General features: G+C 39.4%; 2 protein-coding genes across 7 annotated transcripts in view; one reads left to right on the top strand and one right to left on the bottom strand.

The window, feature by feature from the left end:
- LOC119652599 (solute carrier organic anion transporter family member 5A1) overlaps positions 1-17,404 on the top strand; it is a 176,462-nt gene extending 159,058 nt beyond the window's left edge. The window contains exons 14-15 of one of the 2 annotated variants that reach the window (XM_038056827.1): positions 5,076-5,243; positions 5,594-17,404. Coding sequence is in view for 1 of the 2 variants with exons in the window: in XM_038056828.1 (XP_037912756.1) it covers positions 5,076-5,081 (6 nt within the window). In the remaining variant the exon portion in view is untranslated. Of the gene's footprint in view, positions 1-5,075 lie in introns of both variants that reach the window. The other variant, XM_038056828.1, reaches the window with a different exon arrangement.
- Positions 17,405-22,299: 4,895 nt separating this feature from the next.
- Positions 22,300-24,249, bottom strand: part of LOC119652676 (protein tyrosine phosphatase type IVA 1) — a 179,162-nt gene continuing 177,212 nt past the window's right edge. For 4 of the 5 annotated variants that reach the window (XM_038056945.1, XM_038056947.1, XM_038056946.1 and 1 more), the window contains one exon: positions 22,300-24,087. In XM_038056945.1, coding sequence (XP_037912873.1) covers positions 23,976-24,087 — 112 coding nt within the window. In that variant the 3' untranslated portion in view covers positions 22,300-23,975. The remainder of the gene's footprint in view (positions 24,088-24,249) is intronic. The other variant, XR_005249575.1, reaches the window with a different exon arrangement.

Raw genomic sequence — 24,249 nt, 5'->3', positions numbered from 1 at the left:
TGATAAGCTCACAGCAGCGAACCATAGACAATTCAAACACAAACATCCATAACCACTGGATTTTGCACCCAGAGCAAGGAAATTGAGAGACTGACGGTCTACCCCCGTTCCATCAAGGATTCACTATGGTTCATTTTTCTATCAAGAACTCTGCAGAAAATTTAGAGCAGGACACCTCTTCCCTTTAAACTTAAACAGCTGAAAATTTTCGAAGCAGAATCTATACGATAGTGATTGGTTGCAATCCATCTGACTGCCGTGTTCTTCACTACTCCAGTACCGACATGTAAATTCTGCATTGGTCCCTCACAATTTTTATAAACCGGAAACGTCTAAAATATATTTAGCCACATCGTCACATTTTATTGTATTTTGCAGAGTGGATTAAATTTAGTATATCTAAAAACATGTAATCATCATGCGATCGCTATGCAGCGACAGTATCACTGAATATTGAATATTGAAATAATTTCAGTATGAATATCGATTTACAATTGTATGGAATGGACACAATCTTATTGTCAATTTTGGAGCATGGGATATCCAAGGAACAGCAATAGTCATTTCGAAGTAAACTTTTTGGAAAGTTCCCTCAGTAGTCGGTTGTGGTAGTTTCGTCCTGGCTATGGTTGACCTATATCGTCATTTTGCTCGACGTGGTGATGCTCCTTGTTTCCCATCGGGTGCCAGTATCAGATTAAATAGAGGTACTAATCCTTTCGCACCTGAGGCAACTGTTAGATTTTTTCATGATCCCTGAGATGATTAAATCGAAATTAAGGAATCCTGAAAATTTCAAACTTTTGGAGTTATTGGGACACTAGATATTGGAAGTTCCATATATATATATATATATATAACTTTGGGTCTTTGAAGAAGTATTTCATGACATTAAAAATGAAAGCAAATTTTTGACACCTTATTTATTCTTCAAGTATTTTATTTTAAAGTACGATAGAAGACAATTTTTATTTGTGTTGCAACATAAGTGGACACGACGACAAAATTGATCTGTTTCTCCCCATACTACACAATGACCGCTTTAAACATGTCTCTTTGAATTTGCCGGAACATAAGTAACTCTACAGCACTCGAAACTAGAACTGGGTGTGAAAGAAAACGAAGCTGACATTGATGAATCTATTTCCTCTTGTTCCAAAATAATTCCACTAGGTGGCCCTCTTTTTCTTTGCCCTGAGCTCGAGGAGGATGGTGTAACATTTAGCTGTTATTTGCTATTTCCTCCTGGACTTTTAAAAGTGGCATATGCTCTACTTTCGGCTTAACCAGTTTTAGTTGATTGCGATATATAAGCCAGTAATTGGCTATTGCCATTTTCAAGGATAAGTAAAATATTCATAAGTACCATATAGGAGGGCGATGATTGTCTTACAGAGCTCCATTGGCATGTGAGAGAAATCAACTCCTGCCATGTGCTTCTTGTACTCTGCTACAACACTTGGTCTCGCGACATCAATAGATTGTTTCTTCTTTGCCCTCTACCGATGGCACCTTCAAATTGACTCATCTCTAAGCAATATAGATAACAACTGCAGTCTAGCCAATGAACGGCAGCAATTCCATGGTTGACTTCGTATTTCGTATCGTAGCATCCTCTATCAAGCTTCTTCAAATCAAATTCGAATTTCAGTTCACAATATCCCATTCTGTTTTTTTTTTGTGACAGGGTCGATGCAAAATATACCCATTTAGTTTTTAAATTTCGAAACTGAAGATGCCAAATACAAAACGATATCCCAAGTCTATCTTAGGGAATCCCCCATCGCCAACGTAGAGAGCAAAGTCATACATAAATGCTCATGTAAACGTTTTCATTCCCCATTCATGGGATTTAGCGGGATTATATTGCTAGAATACTTCCTGCAAATGTAATGTACGCGGTGTCCAGAAATATTCCTTTTTGACATCGTGAATATTTGTACTTACTTTAATCCTTCTTTGCTCATCAATACTTTGGTGTTCTTTTTGAGGTAGACCGTTAAATTTGTCTTTGAGCATTGATTAAATTGGACGTATTTCGTACAGCTTTTGATATGACATCAGCTTTCTGTGGGTTACTTCATTTTATCAGAAAAATGTCGGAATTTCCTTTTTTTCCCAAATGATGCGTGAAAGTGAATTGCTTACTGCAGTCAACTGCAGCTCTTGGGACCATGCAATTTTGAAGCTGAATTACATCTTAAGATTACATAACCCCACAGTACCGACGAATGTCTTCTTTAGTGTATTTAAGTTCCGAAATAAAGAACCGGAATCTTAAAGTGTGTATCAGTTGGTCTCTTTTACAATCAATTCAATAAGTGTATCGTCAAAAAACGAACTCAAATACTGTATCGAGTTGTTGTATACCATTTCAACATCCTCTAGAGGCTTTTTCTATGATGCTTCTTTTCTCCGTTGCAATGTCGATGACCTTATTCTTTTAACGGCAAGAGGTTCGGAATTCTCTGGATACTCTTTAGCACGTGCTTCAGAGACGATACCTTCTAGTAAGTCGATCTCGATTTCCCCGCCCTTCTCTGAAATTTCTTTCAAACTATTCACCAAAAACTGTGCCTCATCATCTTTGCACTCTTCATCAGAAGACTCGTCCCAGTCAAACCACAGTATATCTTCTAGAAGCGCTTCACAAAGTCTTCGATTTCAAAGTTTTTGCTATAACCGTTGCCCAAAGTTGGTCACAAGAAACTTCAGTAAATTAAAAAATATAGGTCAATTACAATGCAACTTTTTTAAAATATTTTTTATTTCAAATTTTAATGTTAAAACTGTGTACTTGCTTTTCGAAATTATGACCTATAAGAATTTTTATTTAATTTTTACCTTTTGCATTAGAATTTCAACAGGTGCGATTCGTTGACTTTAAATAGGCCGCGCATCCACTGATAGTCAACATACACTTGATATAGACCAATACTTGCGCTCTAATGTTGAAAAGTGCTGACAGACCTCCCCCTTTTTCCATCTTTTGATCCTTTCTTGGTTAGGCATTCATCAAAAACTCCTTCTCTGTCTCATTCAATTTAGGATTACATTTTTAGAAATTGCAGAATTTCCAGAAGTTCTGTAACCAAAATGTCGATAAAGGCTTCAATCTAACTAATACTCAAATTGTTTCTTTTCCCCATTAACTTCTAGCTTCGCCTTCCTTTAATGCCGACACAAATAATCCTTATGGCTTCAACACATTCAACAACGCAGAATAGGAACTGGATTTTTTTATCAACTACTTCAATAGATATGAGAAGAGACCAAAAAGATTCCTTCTCAATATTTTCAATTCATGCAAGTAAACCTTACATATCTCTCGTTTCGTAGAAATAAAAAAAAATTCACTATCGGAAACAAAGTACATACTAGAAGTAATCAAAAACTTTAGCCTCAATACATCAATTGTCTTTGCTCCTCTGAAAGAGCTTATATTTGTCACCTTTGCCTGAGCAGTTTAATCCTGAATTCCAAGGGTCTACCGTCAAGTCTTAGGCTTACGGCCAACAACTTGTGCCCGGTTTACGCCTGACATAGTAAAGAACTCCACATCTTCCGGTTTCGCCTTGATCAATTCGATATCCCTACTCCGGTATTCTGTCCTACGTCTTCGTCTATGTGAGGCAATGTCTGTTGGATTGTCATGATATCGCTCGTAATTTCGTCATTATATAGGCTACGGAATCCTTCGGTCTATCCTCTTCAGTCTTCTCTCGAAGGCGACAATTTTTCCTGCTAAAAACCCAAGTCTACGAAGAATACATGAGGACTAGCAAGATCTTTGACTTGTACACTAAGAGCTTTAACCCTATGGTGAGATATGGTTTCGAGCGGAACAGTTTTGTAAGCTGAAATAGGCTTTATTGGCTGCTGACCACCGTACACAGATTTCATCATCATAGCTGTTATTGTTTCTAATTTTTGACCCTAGGTAGGAGGAATCATCAACTGTATCAAATTTGTATTCCCATATCTCCATGTATTCAGTTGAGAAGTGGTATTTATTGTTTTCGATTTTTGCGCTGACGTTGCCATATATTTATATTGAAGATCTTTTGTCACCTGCTCAATTTTGATGAAAGCACTTTATGCATGTTGCGTTATTCTTTCCATTTCTTAGCATCGTCGTCGTTGGTCAATAGTTGTATGGTGAATTCGTAGAGGATAGTGCGTCTCACGCATCATTTTTTTCACAGTCTGGTTAAAAAGGATGGATGACAAGCCATCCCCTTGTCTTAGGCTGTTGTTGATGGTGAATGGTCTCCAAAGTTATCCTGCTGCTTGTGGCCTCACACATTAGTCAGAGTCAATCTAGTAAGTGTTATTATTTTAGTCGAAATATTAAATCCTTTTATGGCTATGTACAGTTCTACCTGAGTGGCGACGTTGAAGTCAAACACAAGATGATACAATTGATGGCAGTATTCCAACAGTTGTTTCATCGTTTGCGGCAGAGAGATAATCTCACTGTTGCTGATTTATCTGGAGTGTGGGCAAAAATGCTCTGGGCGTATGGGACTTTCCGTTCTAGCAAGATACTATAGAATATCTTATAGATGGTACTCAGTAACGTTTTACCTCTATAATTGTTGCTTATGATTCTTAAGCCGATAATTTGTACGGATCATTTCTACCATGCTTGGTGGTAGCATTTGTCCGTTGTCTTCAGTTGACGGGGTCTCCAACTCACCGATATTCTGTCCGTTAGATAGTTCATCAAAATCAAATTATCATAGCTCCAATATGCCCATATGGTCGAAAATGAAGATTCTCTCTTTGCCTCGACAGGATGAGCATCGATCTGTATATGGCTTTTTCCTATTGCCTTGTTCTTCACAGTTAACATAACTGTGGGCCCTCTCATGCTTCTTTTTTCTATCTGTGAAGCTGCTTCTCCGTTTGTTAAACCCCTGTGCGTGCCCACTTTCTTTGAGATTGCTGCATTGCCAAATATGCAGCATTCGTCCGTTCCGTTGCTAGCTTACAATCACATACAGTGTTTGCTTATATTAATATAATTCGAAGTTTTTCGGGATATGTTTTACAATTGCTCCTTTTGGTTTCAGACTTGAAGGAATCATTATACCGTGAATTTATTTGATATTGGCTGAACAATTCTATTTCGAGTCATGTAGTGTAGATTCGACTTCACAAGGACGAAACACTGACTCTTTAAAGGACTGTTATTCGAACATTGAGAGTTATCTAGCCCTCGAGGATTCAATTTTTTCCAGGTCAGTGAAATTTCAACTTTTATGTTTTTATAAATTTGGGGAACGGTAAAAATCGAAAGTTACTCACTGTCATATTAGAAAATCACACTCAGCCAACTTGAACAGAACCAAATATATATACTAGAAAAGTGTTTTTACTATGGTGGTGATTTACTGTCTCCTTCTAGAATACTGAAAAGAGTTAAGTTCGGTGAAAGTTACCGTTTCCTGCATTCATTAGGGAATATCTTCAAACAAAAAAAAATGATGCTACGTTTTTTAAATGCAGGGGAAGCAGCGTTAGGCGTAATTTCGTTTTATTGTTGTTTTTTCGCTTGAAATACAAACTAATTGGTATGGGTTCATTTCAGGGTAGAATACTAAAGGACATTTCTTATTAAGAATCGTTACTCAGTAGCCATGGATAACTGGAACGCTTCGACACGTGTGCAAGACTTTACATTCAGGAAGTTTTTAGCCAAGCAAATTTAACTGATTTGATGAGCTTAAAATTGCTTTTGTACCTCGTTTTTTGTTAACTATCTATTAAATTTATCTTAATTCTGTGCAAAAAAGGTCAAAACCGATTGTTCAGTAATATCAGTTGAATTACATGAACATTTTCAAACATTACTTTTGCTATTTCACTTTTCAATAAACTTTAAAGTGATTATTGCTCTTCGTCATTTGTGTTTCCTTTATCAAAAAGTTTGCTTTTATCCTTAATAAGGTCTCATTTTTTAACCAACGGATGGTTTACATTATTTGGGGTAGGTCATTATAAAAAGGTCAAAAACCTACCTCTCTTCCGTCGTCATCATCATCGTCAATGGCGCAACAACCGATGTTCGATCAGATATGCCTTAATAAGGAAGTCCAAACATACTAGTTTTACGCCAAGGTCCATCAACTGCCTGGGATCGTAGTCAACGCTATCGCTCTATCAGGATCTGCCATGTCTTCTTCTTCTACCATAGATAGATCATCCTCACCGCATTTTATCCACAACCAATCATCACGTCATCGTCGCAGATCACACTTTTATAGGAGCAAGTTTAAAAAATGGTTGATAGAATATTCCCTTGTTTTAGACCGTTGCACATAGGGGTATTTGCCGAGTTAGCCAGCCAAAATTGTTCATTTAGTTTATATTGTTTCTTACAATTCCTTGATTAACTGTATGTCAATGAATAATGACTTGAAATATTGGACATGAAAATGCTATAAAACTACACATTTTTAATCTACGATTAGATATTTATTTTCTATGAAATACAGTTTATGTATTTTTTTGAATTAAGATGATGATAAGTGTTACGGTTCCTCATTGCCCTGATTACTATCTGTGCTATCAAAGGCTTCTTTCAAATCTGAATCATTTTCAGAGTCAAGTTCATCGAGAGTCATCAAATCAATTGCATTTGTCGTAAACGGCATGATCCGAATCAAGTAAAAGCCATCCATATTACACTTGGCCTGTAGGGCCAGAAATGATTGTCTCGTGCCTCAGCGGCATCTTCCGATAGATCCAATGTCCATTGGGCAACAATGTCTTATCTAAGACAGTCGTACTACGCACTAGAATTTTGGGGGTCGCAGGTGTGGCAGGTATCGCAGGATGCCACGGATCATTAATTAAAAATTATATAAAATTTTGCAATTCGTATGCAATAATCTTCAAACTTGCCCAGATAGGCTTTGTTGCATATCATTTCGAAGATGCATTTGATTCGGTAAATCAAATTATAATAAACTCCAATTATTTCCGCAACTAATTAGGAATTGTTTACAGTTACTGTTAGCCTTCACTTCTAAATTTTTCTTGGAAATCTTTTTTCCTCGCCATAACGACGAAGTAGATAATCCAAAAGAAACTGCATTCACGCTTTTGCGACTACCATTGCAAGCATCATTGTATATTTACGCAACAACTTCCAGTAAAAATGTCGTATTTTATAAAGTTTTGATAACATTTTGCACATACTCAATCTCTTCTTTGGTTATATCCGCAGTTTTTTTACGAATTATTTTCGTGGATGTGTCGATGAGAAAGTGATCCTACTAATCATCATAATTTATATCGTTTAAGAGAAGCAGAGTCACACCCCTACTCCTCAAAGTTAATAATCACACCTTTGTTCATGTCAAGTATATCACCTTCTTAGGCAAGGAAATAACGAGGACTTGTTCGGTCAGATATCATTTGAACTCTATTATCCCGAAAACCTTAAAGGTCGGCAGGCTGATTAATTTTGCAACTTGTTTTTTTTTTTTGGGACTCACACCCTCTTTATAGACCGGTGGTAAGGCCTATCTTAGAGTATGCAGCTACGTCCATTATGAATCCGCCCAGATACTTTGAAACCAAGCTTAACTCTATATCTGCTTGTATTCTGAGAAGATGCCTGGAGCTGATCAGAACCAGCCCCTTTGCTATAATTTGGTGGTATGAAACCCGGATGCTAACACTGGTCTGTCCTCGATCTATAGGTCGTTCCGGATCATGTTTGACACTGTAGTTTCCAATGAAGTTTCCATGATTTCAATAAGGTTCAGATCATCTTGTCTTATGATTTGGGAGGAATCTGTGACAAGGCCTGCGTGGCGGTTACTTGTGGTAGGTAGGGCGATGGCCTTAAATCTAGAGGTTTTCTGGTCCTGATGTCGGATGCTGCCTGATGATTGGGCCTGTGCGGTGATTGGTCCCGATCGGACCCAGGTCTCACGCTTTTTCTTGAATGTTAAGTTCGGTTTTGGCGGCTGAACTTGAAGAGAAGGTTGCCATCATTACAGACTCTATGCATACTTGCAAATTACTCAAATAAACTTCGCGATCGCACTACCTAGTAGGCAAAATACATGCCCTGGTTTCTCACCTGAAAATTCTCTGATGCCCCGCTCATGTGGGGCACTCATTAAATAAACTTGCCCATGTAGAAGCCCGCAAGTCTCTGGGTTTGTATCCCACGAGACTGGTCGAGCCCTCTCCCCTGTCGATGTTCTAAAGGGCGTTCAGGAACACTCTTACAAGGAGTGGGAGGATGACTTTTTGGCAACGTCGCTGGTGAAAGGACATTTTCTCCCCAACACTCACGCAACTTTACCTATAATTAAACCGGAGGCACGCGTATACTTATAGCTTTCGAGGAGAAATTACTGAATCGTCTTGAAACCAATCACACATATAATAAAGTCCTTCTGAAGAGATTTGGCACATATTACATATGTAACACTTGTAAAGTTGGGGAAAGTGATGAACACATAATCTTTTGGTGTAATGAGTATATCAGGTTTCGGGTAAAGTGTAGATGGTGTAACAAGTATTTTAACCTTCAGCAAATCGTGTTGAGTAGGGATTTTTGCATGATTGATGACCTTTTATATTTTTTTAAGGAAGCTAGAGTTAGATTATGATACTTTTTGTATTGTCTCGGAGCGCGGCGTTTTCTGCCACCACCGTCTTTGGTTCTTGGCATTGATATATCCCCTGCCTCTCTACGCTTCAATGGTACGCTGTTCTGAGTAGAGTCGCGGTGAAGTTCCTATTTCATACTTTGCTGGTTGCAGTTATATTATCGTGCAGCCTTCATGCGTTCGTGCATCACGTATTTAGGGATGGAGATATCATCACTTTAGCTTCATCAACGCAACGACAACTAAACACTCACAATCGTAAAGCATTAAGTTGAAATTAATATCCATGTTTTTTTTTACAGTTAATATATAAGTTAAGGAAAAAGCTAGGTGGTTTTCCTTATACTGTAAATATTTTTATTTTCGTTTCGCATACAACTGTTTCGGAGACCACGTTTCTCCTTCCTCAGTGCTAGTACCTAACCTAAAGCATTATTGACTAATACTGGATTACATCCTGTGTTCCGGATCTCATCGACATCTGAATAACGACTAAAACTGCTAATTGTTCTTGGTGTACTTCGAAGGTAGTATCAGGTCCTCTTTGGACTGTTAGCCTGCCGGATCCCAGGGGACAAACAAAACCAAACAACGACAACAACGATGAGCAAGCGAAAGTTGCAGTGAATAGGTGACATTTACTTTGCATGGTGTAACCAGCAATACTAAACCAAGATGGCCGACAATTGGGTCATTCCAGAAACACATGGCGCAGAATACTGTGTGAAGAGAGCAGGCTTCTCGAAAAGCCCTCAAGGGAGCTGAAACTCATTTCAACAATAATTTTTCCCAAGTTACTTTATACTTTGTAGATCTTGTCGGAGAAGTCATAAGCCATTGTTTAAGTATACGTGAGACATATTTTTTTCCAGATGCTTGTAAACGACTTTGATGTTCGGCCGTAATTGCTAGGCTGCGCGCTTAGCATTTCAAACGCTTTTCTTGTCCATTTGCCGTTAGTTTGAAAAATCCAGTTTCCGTTTTGTCCACCTTTTCCCAATTTTTGTTTAAATTCTAACTTCAAATGAGAAAATTTATGCTTCAGCTACTTAATTTTATCATCAGAATAGTGTTCGCTAGACTTCTTCAAAATTTAATTAGTTTTGTTTTTGCATTTTATTCAAAAGTCATCTACGGGTCCCTACTTTACAACCTAAACTTATTGTTATCTATCCACTTAACAGTGATAATCAGTTTATTTTTACTTGCAATGAAATTTTAAAAATTCATTTTTGACCAGCTGGATTTGTCAAATATCCCTATTATTGTTATTCTGCTGCTTTTATCATGGCCACTTAAAGTTCTCCTGACTATGGTATCGTAGGCAACTTGGACGTCGATGAAAATATGATGCCATCAGGTCTGCCGAGAGGAGGTGGAAAGGGGGGATTCCCCCGGACCCGGAGTTGAATAGAATTTTTTATGAAAAAAGATATAATAAGGAGCCTAGATAATGCTCACTCAAGATCGGTATAATTATAGCCCTGGGCCTCGTTTTCCCTCTGGGCACTGTTTTTTCTTCTACGGTCCTGAGTGCCGTTCATGGCCATATTTCAATAGAGGAAATTCGATCTGATTTATTGATGATTTTCCTGGAGCGAAGCCACTTTGCGGGTGATGTTCTGGGCGTATGGGGCTATTCGGCATATCACGATAGTGGAGAATATCCTACCGATGGTGTGGAGAATATCTTACGGATGGTTCTGAGTAACGTGATACCTCTATAATTGCTGCGCTGCATGCGCTTGTTTGTTGCAGTTGGTTGGTGATTGCATCAGCTCCCGACAAATTTTGGATTTTGGCAAGATTCCCAGCTAGTCCATATTCTGTTTCTTGAACAATTCATCAAAATACTTAACCCATTGCTCAAATATGCCCATAAGGTTGAGAATTAGATTTCCCTCTTTGTTTTGGCAGGATAAGCAAATAAGAGTCTGTTACTGTAACTGTGACTGTAAGTCACTGTCGCTGATAGCTGTATGTGGAATGAATGAGTGGCGAAGGGAGCTTTTCTTGATAATACGAATTCACTAATGGGGAAGTATATTAATTCCTCCCACGCTAGATATTCATTAATCTACATATATGGTCATTTTTGGTCACGGTTATATATATGACAATATTCTAATCCTCCTATTGATATTTGTGAGTCACGACAGCTGCTCAAGAGATTTTAAATAATATTATTCTGTTGGAATTTGAAAAAAAATTTGAATACACTTTTTTTCCGAAGTCATTGCTGATTTCAGATAGTTTTTAACCGAAATATTTCCTTGGACTCCAAACTAACAAATTTGGTCGTTTAATCGATTTATTTTCGTATTTACAAAATGTCATTATTTGATAATGATGTACATCGAATCATTCGTTTTACGAATTTTTATTTCGTTTTTAATTTACAAACAGTGTCCAATCTAGGCATGATACAGGTCCACAGATCCCTAATTGCAGAATAATGTATAAACCAAATTACAACACTTTTTCCTTCCGGGAAATGAATTTTATTGTAAAATGGAAAACATTGCTCGCTTTACGTTTTATAATGAAATGTGCTGTGACGAATATATTGAAGAAAAGATAAATATTTAATTTTGTAAAATTACTCACGATTGAAGGGTGTGTAATGGATAAAAACTGAATACAATATACTGATTTAACGCAATAAGATATTTAGAAAAATCTAGAAAATAGAAGTGTGTTAAATCCTAAAATGCAATCAAAACTTTTGAATTGCCGTAGATTACATAGTGGATAGATTGATTTGAGCGTTGCTATTGTTGAAGCGAGTTAGCTCAATCACCTGGACTCATAAAGTCAGCAAATTTTATATTTTTAGTAACAAGTCAACGTTCGATGTTTCAGAATGATTGGATCGCTATGGTTAAGAGGCTCTCATACTTTTTTAGCCAACTGTGGAGACTGGTTTCACAAGCAGCAACTGGATAGCAACATTAAATTTAACATGATCATCTCGTTAGATATAAAACATACATATATTTGCCATGGAATGGGCAGCAAACTTTATACACATTATGTATATGTTTAAATGAAAATTGCCTACATTATTTGAAATTTACCTTATCTCTTGCATATCATATCTACAATTTAGTAAATGTGTCATGATCATCAATTTCCTTAACGCTTTCAATTGCGTTGCATTATAAATTATCAAAGTGGATAGAAAATTTCCATAACAGTCACGTAAACTAGTTTAAATTCCACGATATAGATGTTAACATTGTCTCTAAAAACGAGTGCAACGCTCGAAATGATTATGAAAACTTGAGTAAGGAATTATAACTAATCAGTTTGTTTGGTTACGCACATCATAAACTTCTTCGAACTGAAGCTGAAGGACCTCATGTAGCACTTTTTACATCCAAAATACGAAAGCAAATTGTTTAGGTTGTGTCGGAATATATTCCGCTTTTACTCTTAACATCAACCATATTGGTGGCAGAATCCTCCATTTATTTTGGGCCACTCAGCCCTGTATAGTGTAGTAAGCCATCATAGCTTTTATCCGCTCATTTAAAGCCATCTGCATCTTCGAATTGTAGGGTTTGCCGAGTCTGGCGGCCTGGCGCCATCTAAGGTCCGCGGCTGCTAAATAGTGCAAGTAGATTCCACCTTTATTAGTGGTCAGTGGGACACAGACTGTGCCCATCGAAGGATTGCCAAGTGAATGCCCAGAGTTCCCGAGGTATTTCGTCTAGGATGCTACTATGACCGTAGGCCTTCACTGTCCAGCATATGGACTCACGTAGTCTAACGCTACGTCTAAGGGGAGGAGGTATAGGAACACATTAAGAGCATCTGCCGGACAGTACTACAGAGATCCGGTTGCATATGCATATGTGCTTCTTTGAATCCTATCAAGCTTCGTTCCATTGTACTTTTTACTCAGTGTCTGCCACCACATAATAGAACCAGAATAATCCTCGGCTGGAGTCCCCATTTCCTTGGAAAGGTCTACTTGCAGGCAAAGAAGGCTATACAAGTCTTCTTAACTCCCAGTTCTATGTTCAGTCTCCAATTTAGGATTACTCCCAAATACTTTACATTGGAGGAAAAAACCAATCTTTGTTCATTCAGCCGCGGTAGGTGGAATTAGGGTACTCTTATCTTGATGGTGATGTAAGCCGCGAAAATATACATGTTTTCCGCCCTCGTTTGCTAACATTTTAACATGACTCAACCAAGATTTGTCTCGATCAATATCCCTTGTGCAATGGAATTTAGTCCACTAATATTTACCTTGCAGTCCTTTGATTGTTTGGCCTTCTCCGATCTTCTTTAATTCGCCGTCTATGTCCTCCTTTAGGAAGAAGACCAGCAGATTAACTGATGCGCACTTCAAATGCGTACGATTTATCTGCGCGTCAATTGGATCCAGGTCGTCGTCCGGTTTCGTGTAACGGAACACTTTCGCCTTTGACTCCGAACCGCACTTTATAATCTGCCTTTTTCAGTGCCTTCAGGCACTCTCCGATTATACGGAGCAGAAACTCCTTGATACCCACCCAATCGTTCATAGCAATTCCGAGGTTTTGAAAGTACTAGGATTGGACGAGCTTGTCGTTATCCCTGCGACAACTAGATGCAGATCCGGGGGATCTTATTATATGGGATGACTTCGAGCTTTACTCCCTCCCAAGCGTCGCTGATCGTTGCACGAACATGCAATTCCTGGAAAAGTAGTCATCGCATGCTATAACGGGGAAACCACGGACTAACTGGGAAGAATCGAAGCTGTGAATGAATTCCGACTTTGCCTTCCAGCAGATGCTCGATGATTATCTCTGGTACACACCTCCGGCACTAGCTTTCCACTAGCAGAATTATATTCTTTAAAAATTGTCTGCTTATGAGCAAGGTCCTTTTCATGCCTACTTATTTATGGTAATCTCGTCCAGAAAACATATGGTCTTCTGGTACTGGTTCTTGAGCAGGACTCCACTATGCATCCGCTTCTTTATTGGTTTCCGCTGGCCGATATTCTTGTTAGCTCCTCCTTTTGAGGGAGCTTTCGATTTCGATCACGCTCACGGAGGTCTTTGTTATTGGGTTCAGTGCAGCGCTGCTACGATTGGCGCCGACTATACTACCCCGACGGCTATTGCCTCTTGGCTGGACCACCTATTCTTCTATCGCAGCTTTTGGATTTCTTTGAGTCCATGTGGTGATCCCACGATCCTCCCAAGATATTCAGAGTTCGCATATTAAACACTAAAGCACCTATGGGTCATGCAGTCCTCAGAGTATGGTGTTCCACCTTAGCTTGTATTCCTCTTAGTACCTGTAGTGAGTACGATCCCCGGGCTTTTGCTTCAACTCACCGCCTCCAGATACGCTTCCCGCACATGACCTGCAAGCAAACAAATCATCGTAAGTTGGACGAGCCTACTCTCAGCCCGCCTCCAAGACAGTTTTCAAATTCCACGGCGAGATTGTCATGTAAGGACTTACCCAATCATCCAACCTTAATCTAAAGCATAATCAGACCGGGCACCTCCACCCCGTTATTTGAACGTGAAATTAAACGTGGGAGCAAAGGGCGTGACTGGCTGATGCTTGCTTGCTTCGGCGGTATTATAATTAATGTGGGTTGCTCTTTGTTAGTCTCCTTGATTTTTTTGCGAATTATCGTAACAATGTATAATCGCACGATTGTTATTTTGTATTGATATTTGAGTTCTGATAGATTTTCAATAAATATACGAAACTCAGCAACTCTTTGGAATATTGAACCTATTTTGCCTGAGAAATATTGTTAGTAAAGGTTTTCTTCTTTGTCTCTACATATGTAGGTCTTTCGTCAAGTTTTCTGATGTTGCCATTATTATATCTTCTTTGTTTCTTTATTTTCATTTCATCTTTTTTTGTGTAAACTGTTTTCTCCATGTATTGTTTGTGTGCAACATGTTTCTTCGTCTAATACATGTATTGTTGCCATTAATTCCTTAGAGAGGTATAGCATATCATCCACACCTACGCCCCATCGGTCGCAGTTACCTGGAATGCGCTTGAACTCTCACCAGCACTTCGCGGGATGCTCACATTTTTTTTCTACTGCTCTGCGCCAAGTGTTCTTGGGGCAACCCGCTCGTTCGCCATCTTGGGGAAGTGAATTCCACTGCAGCAATACAATTGTCGCCCTTCTTAAGGTCTGACCTATCTACTGCCACTTTCGCCACATCGGGAAACATCCAGTTCGATACGAAATTTTTGCTACTAGCAAAGTATATCCGCACTCTCCTGTCGTATCCTTCGCGCGACCAGCTTTTGCGTTAAACTCCTCTAGAATCTTATGTATTTCTAAAGTATTACATCTTTTAGGCATTCTCGGGAACGTTAAAGATGTGCTTGGTTGATTCATCATTGTTTTAGTTGGCGCATGACACTTTATCGGTCACACATTGAAGAATTTTGGCTTTAGACGTATCACACATAATCTCTAGCTAATGGGTTTGAAATCTATAATGAATATTTTAAATGTTTGTGAGAAGTGTACGCCCCTCGAATTCTCGACTTTCCGACTTTTTTCCACATGTAAGGAGAATGTGCGATCACATGCTATTGATCGGATATATAATCCTTCCGTTTCTTGAAGATCAGGATATTGATATTATATCTCAAAACTTCCTGAAAAAGTTCTCTTAGCGCACCTGTTCTTTTGAGCGTTCTTACATTCCAAAATCTACTAGAATAATCCACTTTTCATTACCTGTTTCTGAAACTCATTTTTTTTTTACCGGACGAGTAGTTAACTCTTCTCTAAGAGATCCTGAGGATATCTCCCGAAGATAAAGGTAGGGAATGCATAAGTATTTCGTTCAAGATCTTTCTGAGGTATCTTCGTCCGATGTCCTCCGCAAATGACAGTTCTATCTGCAGGCGGCTTCCTCATTTTCTCCGCATTAGCTGCAAGCGGAACATTTCCAGTTTCACCAGGAGATAGTTTAAAGAATAGTGCCCCGTTGAAAGTGATACTCCTTGCTTATCGGTATAAGTTTAAATTTCTTCATTTAACTATGTGAATCAGGGCGATTTAATCCTAGTCAAACTATTCCCGCCAAGCTGACCCCTGGCAAGCGAGTCTGCTTATTTTTTCCGGGGTTTGTTGCAGTGTTTTGGCACTGACATCAGGAGCAGTTCGTTCAGTTGACCGAGTTTAAGAAGCAAGTAGTGGCAGCTAAACATCAAGCAGCTTGATATAATGACGGAATCGATTTGAGTAGTGCATTTTCACCGATTTTGTTTTAAACATTTTTCTGTCGCTTTTAAAATAGCACCTCCAATTCCACCTGAAATGTGTTTGTCATTTTTCCAATGAGCTGAGCCAGTTTCAAAATCGGGTTTTGCCCAGAGCACCACAGAATTTGATCCCTCTGTTACTTACATGTAATTCGTCCATAATTCCAAAGGCCCCGTGGTTGTTTGACGACCATTCTTTTCTCTTGGCGATTAGCATGGAATTGTGTTGTGATTGTTGGTAGGTCCTCAGCCTTCTTGCAGTTGTATTGCACCAGAGTCTCTGTGATATCCTTCCGAGATGGGGAATCGCATGGCAGTTGGGTGCCTATTATCACGAGCCATTTCAAGGCCAAGATACCCTCGCCACCCCTCTTGAGAACAACGCCTAAGAAACGAATGTTAACCCATTGTCATTTGGAACAGTTTTATACACAATTCATTTTCAAGTTGAGTTTGTTGAGCCTCTCGATATCGTTATCCCGGGGTCGAATCGCCGTTCATTAGGGACAGTTTTGTTTACCTTGGTGCTGCCCACTGGTGCAAGCTTCTCATTTGCATAACACTGAAAGTGATGATCATCACCAAAACACAGGCTCATTGAATATCAAATAAAAATAAAATCATATTTAGTCTACACAGGACTGAACAGGATACATAGATATTTTTCGCTCTGCTAAACCTCGGTTGAAATTTTATTGATTTCACCTTTCACCTCATCCTTTCTGTAAATTTCTAATGATTTTCCGGGACTCGAATTGTGTTTTTTTTATTTATTACAATACAATATTTAATTAGTTATTATTTATTTGATATCATTTTGAGTTATCTGTTAGGAATAGATAATTAGGCATTATTTATTATCCCAACTTTGTTAAATATACAGATCTTCTTGATGTCCTGATTTTTTTGTCAGGATTTTGAGGAAAATTCTCTTATTTTATCATGCAAAGTTGGCATAATCACAATGAAATCAAATTTTGACTACCGAAATGTTTTCGTATTTGAGATCTAAACAGTGTTTGAAGCCTGCAGCAGTTTCCATATTAAGGAATAGAAACATCAATCAACTCACGTTTATTTTCCTTGTGCATGTTTTAAGCTCCTTTTTCAGAGTAACATAAAAACACTTTAAACTGTCGTTTTATCTTAGAGAACACTAGAACATTGCCGGTTCTGTGACGTGCCAGGTTTCCTTCACTATTGTCATTATTTGGAATTCCTAACACTTGTAGTTCTGAAACAACTAATCGCATACGTAGTACGAGTAGAAGTAGAATAGCTGGGAAACTACTTAAGATCTCTCTATTCAGACTAGAACAAATAAACTATTGTTTCTCGTGATAAGACTCGGTAATTGTTTGTTCAAATGTGTGATGCAACTATAAATTGAAAGTAACAGAATATTAAATGAAAATATGGTTATATCAACAGTTTGAGAGTTAAATATAAGATCATGGAAAATTGCCTTAAAATTACATCTTAAAAATAATATACAAGATATTGATTGAAAATAAGTCTTTTACTTACAGTTGATAATTTAGTCCTGATGTGCATCCTACTTTTTTCTAGAAATGCGATGAATTTGGAGAGGTTAAGTTTGTTCTAAAAGCAGTAGTTGACTTGACTCAGGCCGACTGGCATCTGACCCCCAGTCAACACAAGCCCTCTACCACCAGTGAGATTTCAGCCGCGATCTTTCGTTCCGACAGTTTAGCGCTCTAACCACTAAGTCATCCGGATACGTAATAATATTGCTAATAATAATAATAGTAACTGACGTACTGTTAGTTGACAAGACGAGTCGCTCCGCGTATATTATTTATGTTGCTATCCCGCATAATGGTAACAATGAACGGAAATACGTGGCCCGGGAAATCGAAGAAATTTGGCGTCTCGAGCGGGTGGTTATGGTTCTCATAATATTGTCAGCTACAGGTAGTGTACCTAAAGTCTTTACGGCTTCCTTTGATGTCCTGGGACTCTCACACAGTCTGGTTCAAACCATGCAGAAGTACACCATTCTGCATACGTGCTCGATGTTGCGGGGAGTACTCGACGGATTCTCCCATTGCCCTACCACCGGCCACTACCACCAGTACCCCTTTAGTTTTTAAGTAGGTAGGATCGTCCGAGCCTAAATGCTTGGCACTTCGTGCTAGTATAAGGTAAAATCCGGCATCTGCCGAGATTCTGACAACTCAGAAAAATAATAATAATCATTCGTGAAGTGTGTTAGCGCACTTAATTCAAGACCGTAACTGTACAGTACAGGATTGCAGTACCCTGTAGGACGCCGAGATTATTACTCTGATTTGACTCAGGTGCTCATTCACAGCTGACGTCACATCACTATACAAATCGCACTGTCATCAGTGAGATTTGAAAGCGTTAAGAATGTAATGAAAAATAAAAGGCTAACCAATTCGGCTCGACTAAATGGATGTATATGTTGATGTACCCATAAAGTCAGCTGAGTTTCAATTGACAGTAGATTCAGGATGGTCTCCTGGATGTACGTAAAATGAGAGGCAGTCACGTTGGCCTTGGAAGAGATGCGCATCGAATGGTGCCTCACTCTCGCTTGCGTATTGTGTCCGCGACTTCTCGCGGGGTTGGGGAACTGCGACCCCCCAAGTTCAACATCGACCGCTTGTATGATCCAGTTGTCGCTGATCGGACGGCAGATATTCTGAATAACCCGTCTGAGAATATCGATGAGCATTGGGCTGCCATCAAAAATGCTCTTTTCTCGGGGACCACACAGGTCGTCATAAAATCTGGCTGACTGCGGAATCGTCGAGCCGGATCGGTGAACGGGCGGAATTGAAGACTCTATTGATCGCTACGAGTAATGGCGGGCGTGACGCGCTGGAATTCCGATACCGAGCGAAATGCCGGCAAGTTCAGCGTAGTGTGTGCCGTAACAAAAGGAAATTTGCTATTACACTGGACAGGGAAGCAGACTGTCGCAGAACACAATGATTTCAGAAGTGTGTACCGCATCACAAAAGATCTTGGGTGTAGTCGCAACTCTTTCGATGGACGATAACTTGCTCTGGAACGATTTCGATAAAGCTTTCTTTCTTCTTCTTCATAAAGAAGGAGTGGATCTGAGGTTCTCTACGCAGGAGGGGCATTTCGAAGAAACTAATAGCTATTATCAGAGTAGCCTTTGATGGCGCAAAATGTCAAGTGTTAAATCGAGGTAAAATGTCATAGGGATTTAAGGCCGAAAGCAAATTCCGCCAGGGTGCATCTGGTTGCCAATATTATTTCTCCTTATATTCGGTGACGTTCTTCCTGCTGCCTTGTCTGGACAACATGGAGGTGTTCAATGGATATAGATGTTTTTCTTCAAGCTCCTCGACTACGCTAATGACATCCGTTTGCTCTCTCACCCGGTCATGGGCCTTGGAAAAATGTTTCGAATTTAAAAAGAAAGGCAAGTAGAATTGGACTGAAGACAAACACTAACAAAACCAGATCTAGATCCGCCTTAGCTGTCTTGCCTAAATCTGCAAATGCAGTAATATTTCTCAACATCATGATAAAGTTGAGATTGTTCCGTTCTGTTCTTTTGTGTTGCTATTCGAGAGCATATGGAAAATTACTCCCATTGTCACTCGAAAGCTCCAAACCTTAGTCACAAACTGTTAGCGCCGTATCATTGGAGTACGCTGGCCTGATACTATTATAAACAAAAAACTTGGTCTGCGCACAGGCTTGGTTCCCATACAAACACAAGTAGAGGCGACAATTGCATTGCGGGCTATGTAGCGTAGTGGTAACCTCTCCTAAGATGATCGACGAATGTACCATTCCAAGGGCACTTGACGCAGAACAGCAGAGGAGTGCAGACGTCTCCGAAATTCTTGAGGGGAGTTGAATTAAAGTACTCAACCCATCGGCTGCGCTCCAGGGTCTTCAATACAAAAAAGGTAACGTTTATTGGTCGAAACTCTCCGTATGAAAAGAGTATGGTACGTATCCCAAAGAGAAGAGAGAGAGAATTTCGACAAGTCACGATACCACTCTTTCTTGCTGTTTGTTTCTTTTATATGCCTGATTTGCCATCGGATACCAGTCGACTCAGCTGTGAATGAGTACCTGAGTCAAATCAGGTTAATAATCTCGGTCGAGCGCAATGCTGACCACATTGCATCCTACAGGCTATTCTGTAGTGTACCGTTACGGTCTTGAATGAAGTGCTCTAACACACTTCAAGGCCCTGATCCAATATGGATTGTTGCGCCAACGATTATTATTATTATTAATTACTGCATACCCTCCTGTAAAAGGAGACATGAGTCTACAGCTGCAAGGGTCTTACCCGAAGATTCCGTCCAGGAGTCCTCCGACTTTTTGAGAAAGGATAGGCTCCTATGTTCCTTGTCTAGAATCTTATTGAGTCTCGCTTCTTGATAGCCGACTTATATCTCTGCTATGGCTGCCAATATTTGTGCCTATAGCAAATGAAGTCCTCTCCAGTTAGCTTTCGGAGATGGACAGATCATTCACCACGGTGGCAATAACTTCTTGCTTTATTTATGTATTTTATCATCAACGGCGCAACAATCGCTTTAGTAAGGAATTTCAGATATCCCGATTTTCCGCCGAAGTCCACCAATTAGATATCCCTAAAAGCTGTCCGTCGTCCAGGCCAACGTCATCGCTCCATATCAGGCAGGGTTTGCCACGTCTTCTTTTTCTATCATAGATATTGCCCTTATGGGCTTTCCCGGGCTGGATCATCCTCTTCCATACGGATTACACACAACTTATTGAGCCGGCTTTTATCCACAATCTGACGGTCATGGTAGCTCATAGATTTCGTCGTTATGGATCCATCCTCATGTAGGGGACCAAAATTTCTTCGGAGAATTCTTCTATCGAAGGCTGCCAAGAGTTCGCAATTTTTCTTGCTAGGAACCCAAGTCTCCGAGGAATACATGAGGACTGGCAAGATCATTGACTTGTACAGTAAGTGCTTTGACCCTGTGGTAAAACGTTTCCAGCGAAACAGCTTCTGTAAGCTAAAATAGGCTCTGTTGGCTGCCAACAACTGTGCGCGGATTTCATTGTCGTAGGTGTTATTTGGATACATTTCGAAAATGCTGCATTGGATATTCACTGCACACTGGGTGGTAATCTGGGCAGATAGAATGGAACTGGAAGGGAGTAACACAAACTTCAAAGATTGGCTTGTCTGTGTACTAGTGGAGCGATGAGAACGTGCTCAACATATTCTTCCTTCTAGGAACATCCTCTCCATCTTTACTTACAGATGCAGGTGTAGAGGGCAATTTTCAGAACATTCAGGGATATTAGCGAGTTGGAGAACTACCTAAATTAAAGGAAAGTTGACTCCCTGCTAAGGCGCTATTCAAGATGCCAGATGACAAGGGATAGCATGACAATGATGTTCCATTTCGATAAGAAATTTGGAACACGATAGAGCAACAAGGCTAATTGAGGCGTGCGGCGGCAGTACGACTTAAACCATCAGTTGACTGCTAGGTACACTGAAGGGTCTAACACGACAGAGGGAGCGGGCGCAGTAGTTATTTTTCCAATGGAAATGTACTTTGGACTAATGGGTAAGTACATTAGCATATTTCAGGTGAAAATACGCACCATAGATAGATGTGCCTCCTTCAACTTCCAAAGGAACTACACAGCAGGACACTACTATTGTGATCGACAGCCAAGCAGTTATTAAGCTTCTTGTATCCAACTAGAATCTTAAGCGATTGAGTACGTTTGGCTTGAACAATCAAGTGTGGTAGGTTCCAGGTCATCTTGGGTTAAAAGGGGAGGAGGAAATGGATAATCTGGCCAGGAAAGGTGCAGGAGCGTTGCCATTCGGACCAAAACGCGTTTCTGAAGTCAGAACGGGGTAATGGACTTGACGCTAAGGACTGAAGAGGAACAGCTGAGGAACTATGCTAGGCGAACTTATGAGGAATGGAACGGCCCAGGGTGCTCACGCAGGGATACGAACCCAAGCGTTTGCAGGATTGTTTAACCTTACAAAGAAGAGCCTTAGGATCATAGTTGGAATACTTATCGGTCATTGCCGGCTAAATTATCACCTGAGGAAGCAAGAAATATATAGGCATCTGTGAGGAAGCTGATGAAACCGCCATACATGATGTGAGGCAGCATCCGGAAGCTGTGCAAAGTAGATTTAGGTACCGGGCGAATATTTAATATCAGATGTCAGGCTTAAACAACTGCTAGAAGGAAAAATCTTAAAATTCCTGTCGGTTATAGGTTTGGTCGACATGCTATAGTCAGTGGCTGTACTATGATATAACCATTAAGAAGGCGCAGTAGTTCTTCTAGGACGCGGATTAACTTCCCTTGATACCACTATTAGTATTATACAGAAAATAAAAGTCAACGGTTTGGAATCTAGTTACTATTTCTTTTTTATTTTTATTAATCGAAATACCATAAAAAATTTAAAATAACAATATTTCAATCAAATTTATCTTACAAAGAATAATATGTGTCAAAAAGCAGAAAGTACATATATTCAGTTACTCCTTTTCAGTATAGTTTATGGTATTGACAAAATATTCTCAAGTACGTGTGTTACAAAGTGTGTCGCACTAAGTCGCTCAATTGTCGGACACCTGCAATTTTTCACAATAATTAAAGATGATTAGCTCATGTTTCTCTGCAAAATGTTGCATACAATTGACGCGATTTGCTTGGTCGCCTATTTTCATAAATTACATCATAGCGTGCATTAAGTTAGCGTATAGTACAGTTATTCATCGATTTCCCCGAAATCGGTCCCAACTCGTAGAAACCTTTCTCGCTCTTCCCCAAATAAAGATGCGCACGATTTTAGCTATTGCGTTGGTTATAATAAAAAAATATTAAAAACAATATGCTGCCGTTTGTCTTTACAGTAGAGTTAGATACAAAGTATGTACAAAAGAGATTTCTATTCTGTCTAGTCCCTCTGTCTACAGTTGCTTCTACACTGTCCAGTGTCGTGATGGTGTTAATGGAATGCATTTATTTATTATAATGAATCTAGTGCTTGAGTAGTTGTTACTTTCGTTACAAAACAGTACATACAAAATTTACTAAGTACAGAACCGAGGAGTCAGAATTTAGTCGTTTCAGTTGCTTGATGCATGAATACTTGAGTTAATGCAATGTCAATACCCGCAGAAAGCATTTCAATCGTTTTGCCGTGCGAAGTCCGTTGCACTAACTGGCGGGCATACTGCGTGGGGTGTGCGGTGTGGGGGCAATGGCAGGGCCTTCAGCAGGTTCTGGCGGAAAACTGAGAACGGGACCACCTCTTCCTCAGGCGAGTGTTGAGAAGCAATGAAGCGCAACGAAACCCGACAGCTTCAGCAATAAAGGACACAACTGAACCTCTCCGCGTTCCGAAAGCGTCGTCTCGATGGCCACACCCACACGCCACGCAATATGGCCGCCAGTTGGCACTAGACCCCAAATATTTTGTTTTCTCTAAATGTGTTACAAACTAGAATCCTCAAGAAATTTTGGATAAGAAATTAATTTAAATAAAAAATGATGGCGACTCGGGTTTGAAATCTACAAAAAGTCGTGCCTTAAATATGATAGTCTTGGAAATTATAAAAAATAGTGGTGAAATTGTTTTCTTGTTTTTTCTCTTACAATTTTTCCCTCGCTAGTTTCAGATAATTTGCGTCGTCGCAATGCGTCTTTCTCGTGTGTTCTTGGTTGGAGTCGATATCCTTAGTGCATTCCAAGCGGATGGGGTCTACATTATCGACATTACGTTATTGTTTAATTATACCCATTTTACCCATTATCATTTATATATCGTTGAAGAGTTACGTGAATATTGTGGTAGTTGCTAGTGTGGTTGGATTGCTGTCTATTGTGATTCGGCGATAGTTCCATTTGCTATGGTCTCTCATCGTTAGTTATTTGTTTCAGTTGCAGTTATGTATGGTTTCAGCTTGGTTTGCCATCTTCTATTTAGATTATTTAAATTTTCTTTAGTTTAATTTAATATATTTTGGATAATCGGTAAATGAACACTTTTTATCTGGTGGGAATTTTTGATATCTATTGCACACAGCACGAATTCTTGTGACCATTTTTGTGCTTTAGTCGCGATTTTGGCTTGTATTTTTCTAGATATGATAGCTGCTTAGCGTTGATAGCTCCTCGGCGTTTGCTGGAAATAAAAGAAAAAACAAAAATGTTAGTAAAAGTAATAAACAGAATAAACATTATCGTCATAAATAAATGGGAGGTACATGTTCAGGATTACTGCCAAAAATGATCGTCAACATCCAACATTCTCAGTTCCAAAAATTAGGGCTCTAGTGATGCAAAA

This window comes from Hermetia illucens, chromosome 3 (assembly GCF_905115235.1).
Source record: "Hermetia illucens chromosome 3, iHerIll2.2.curated.20191125, whole genome shotgun sequence".
In the NCBI taxonomy this organism is placed as follows: Eukaryota; Metazoa; Arthropoda; class Insecta; order Diptera; family Stratiomyidae; genus Hermetia; species Hermetia illucens.
The sequence above is the reverse complement of the archived record's forward strand: the minus strand, read 5'-3'. Positions and strand labels throughout refer to the sequence as shown.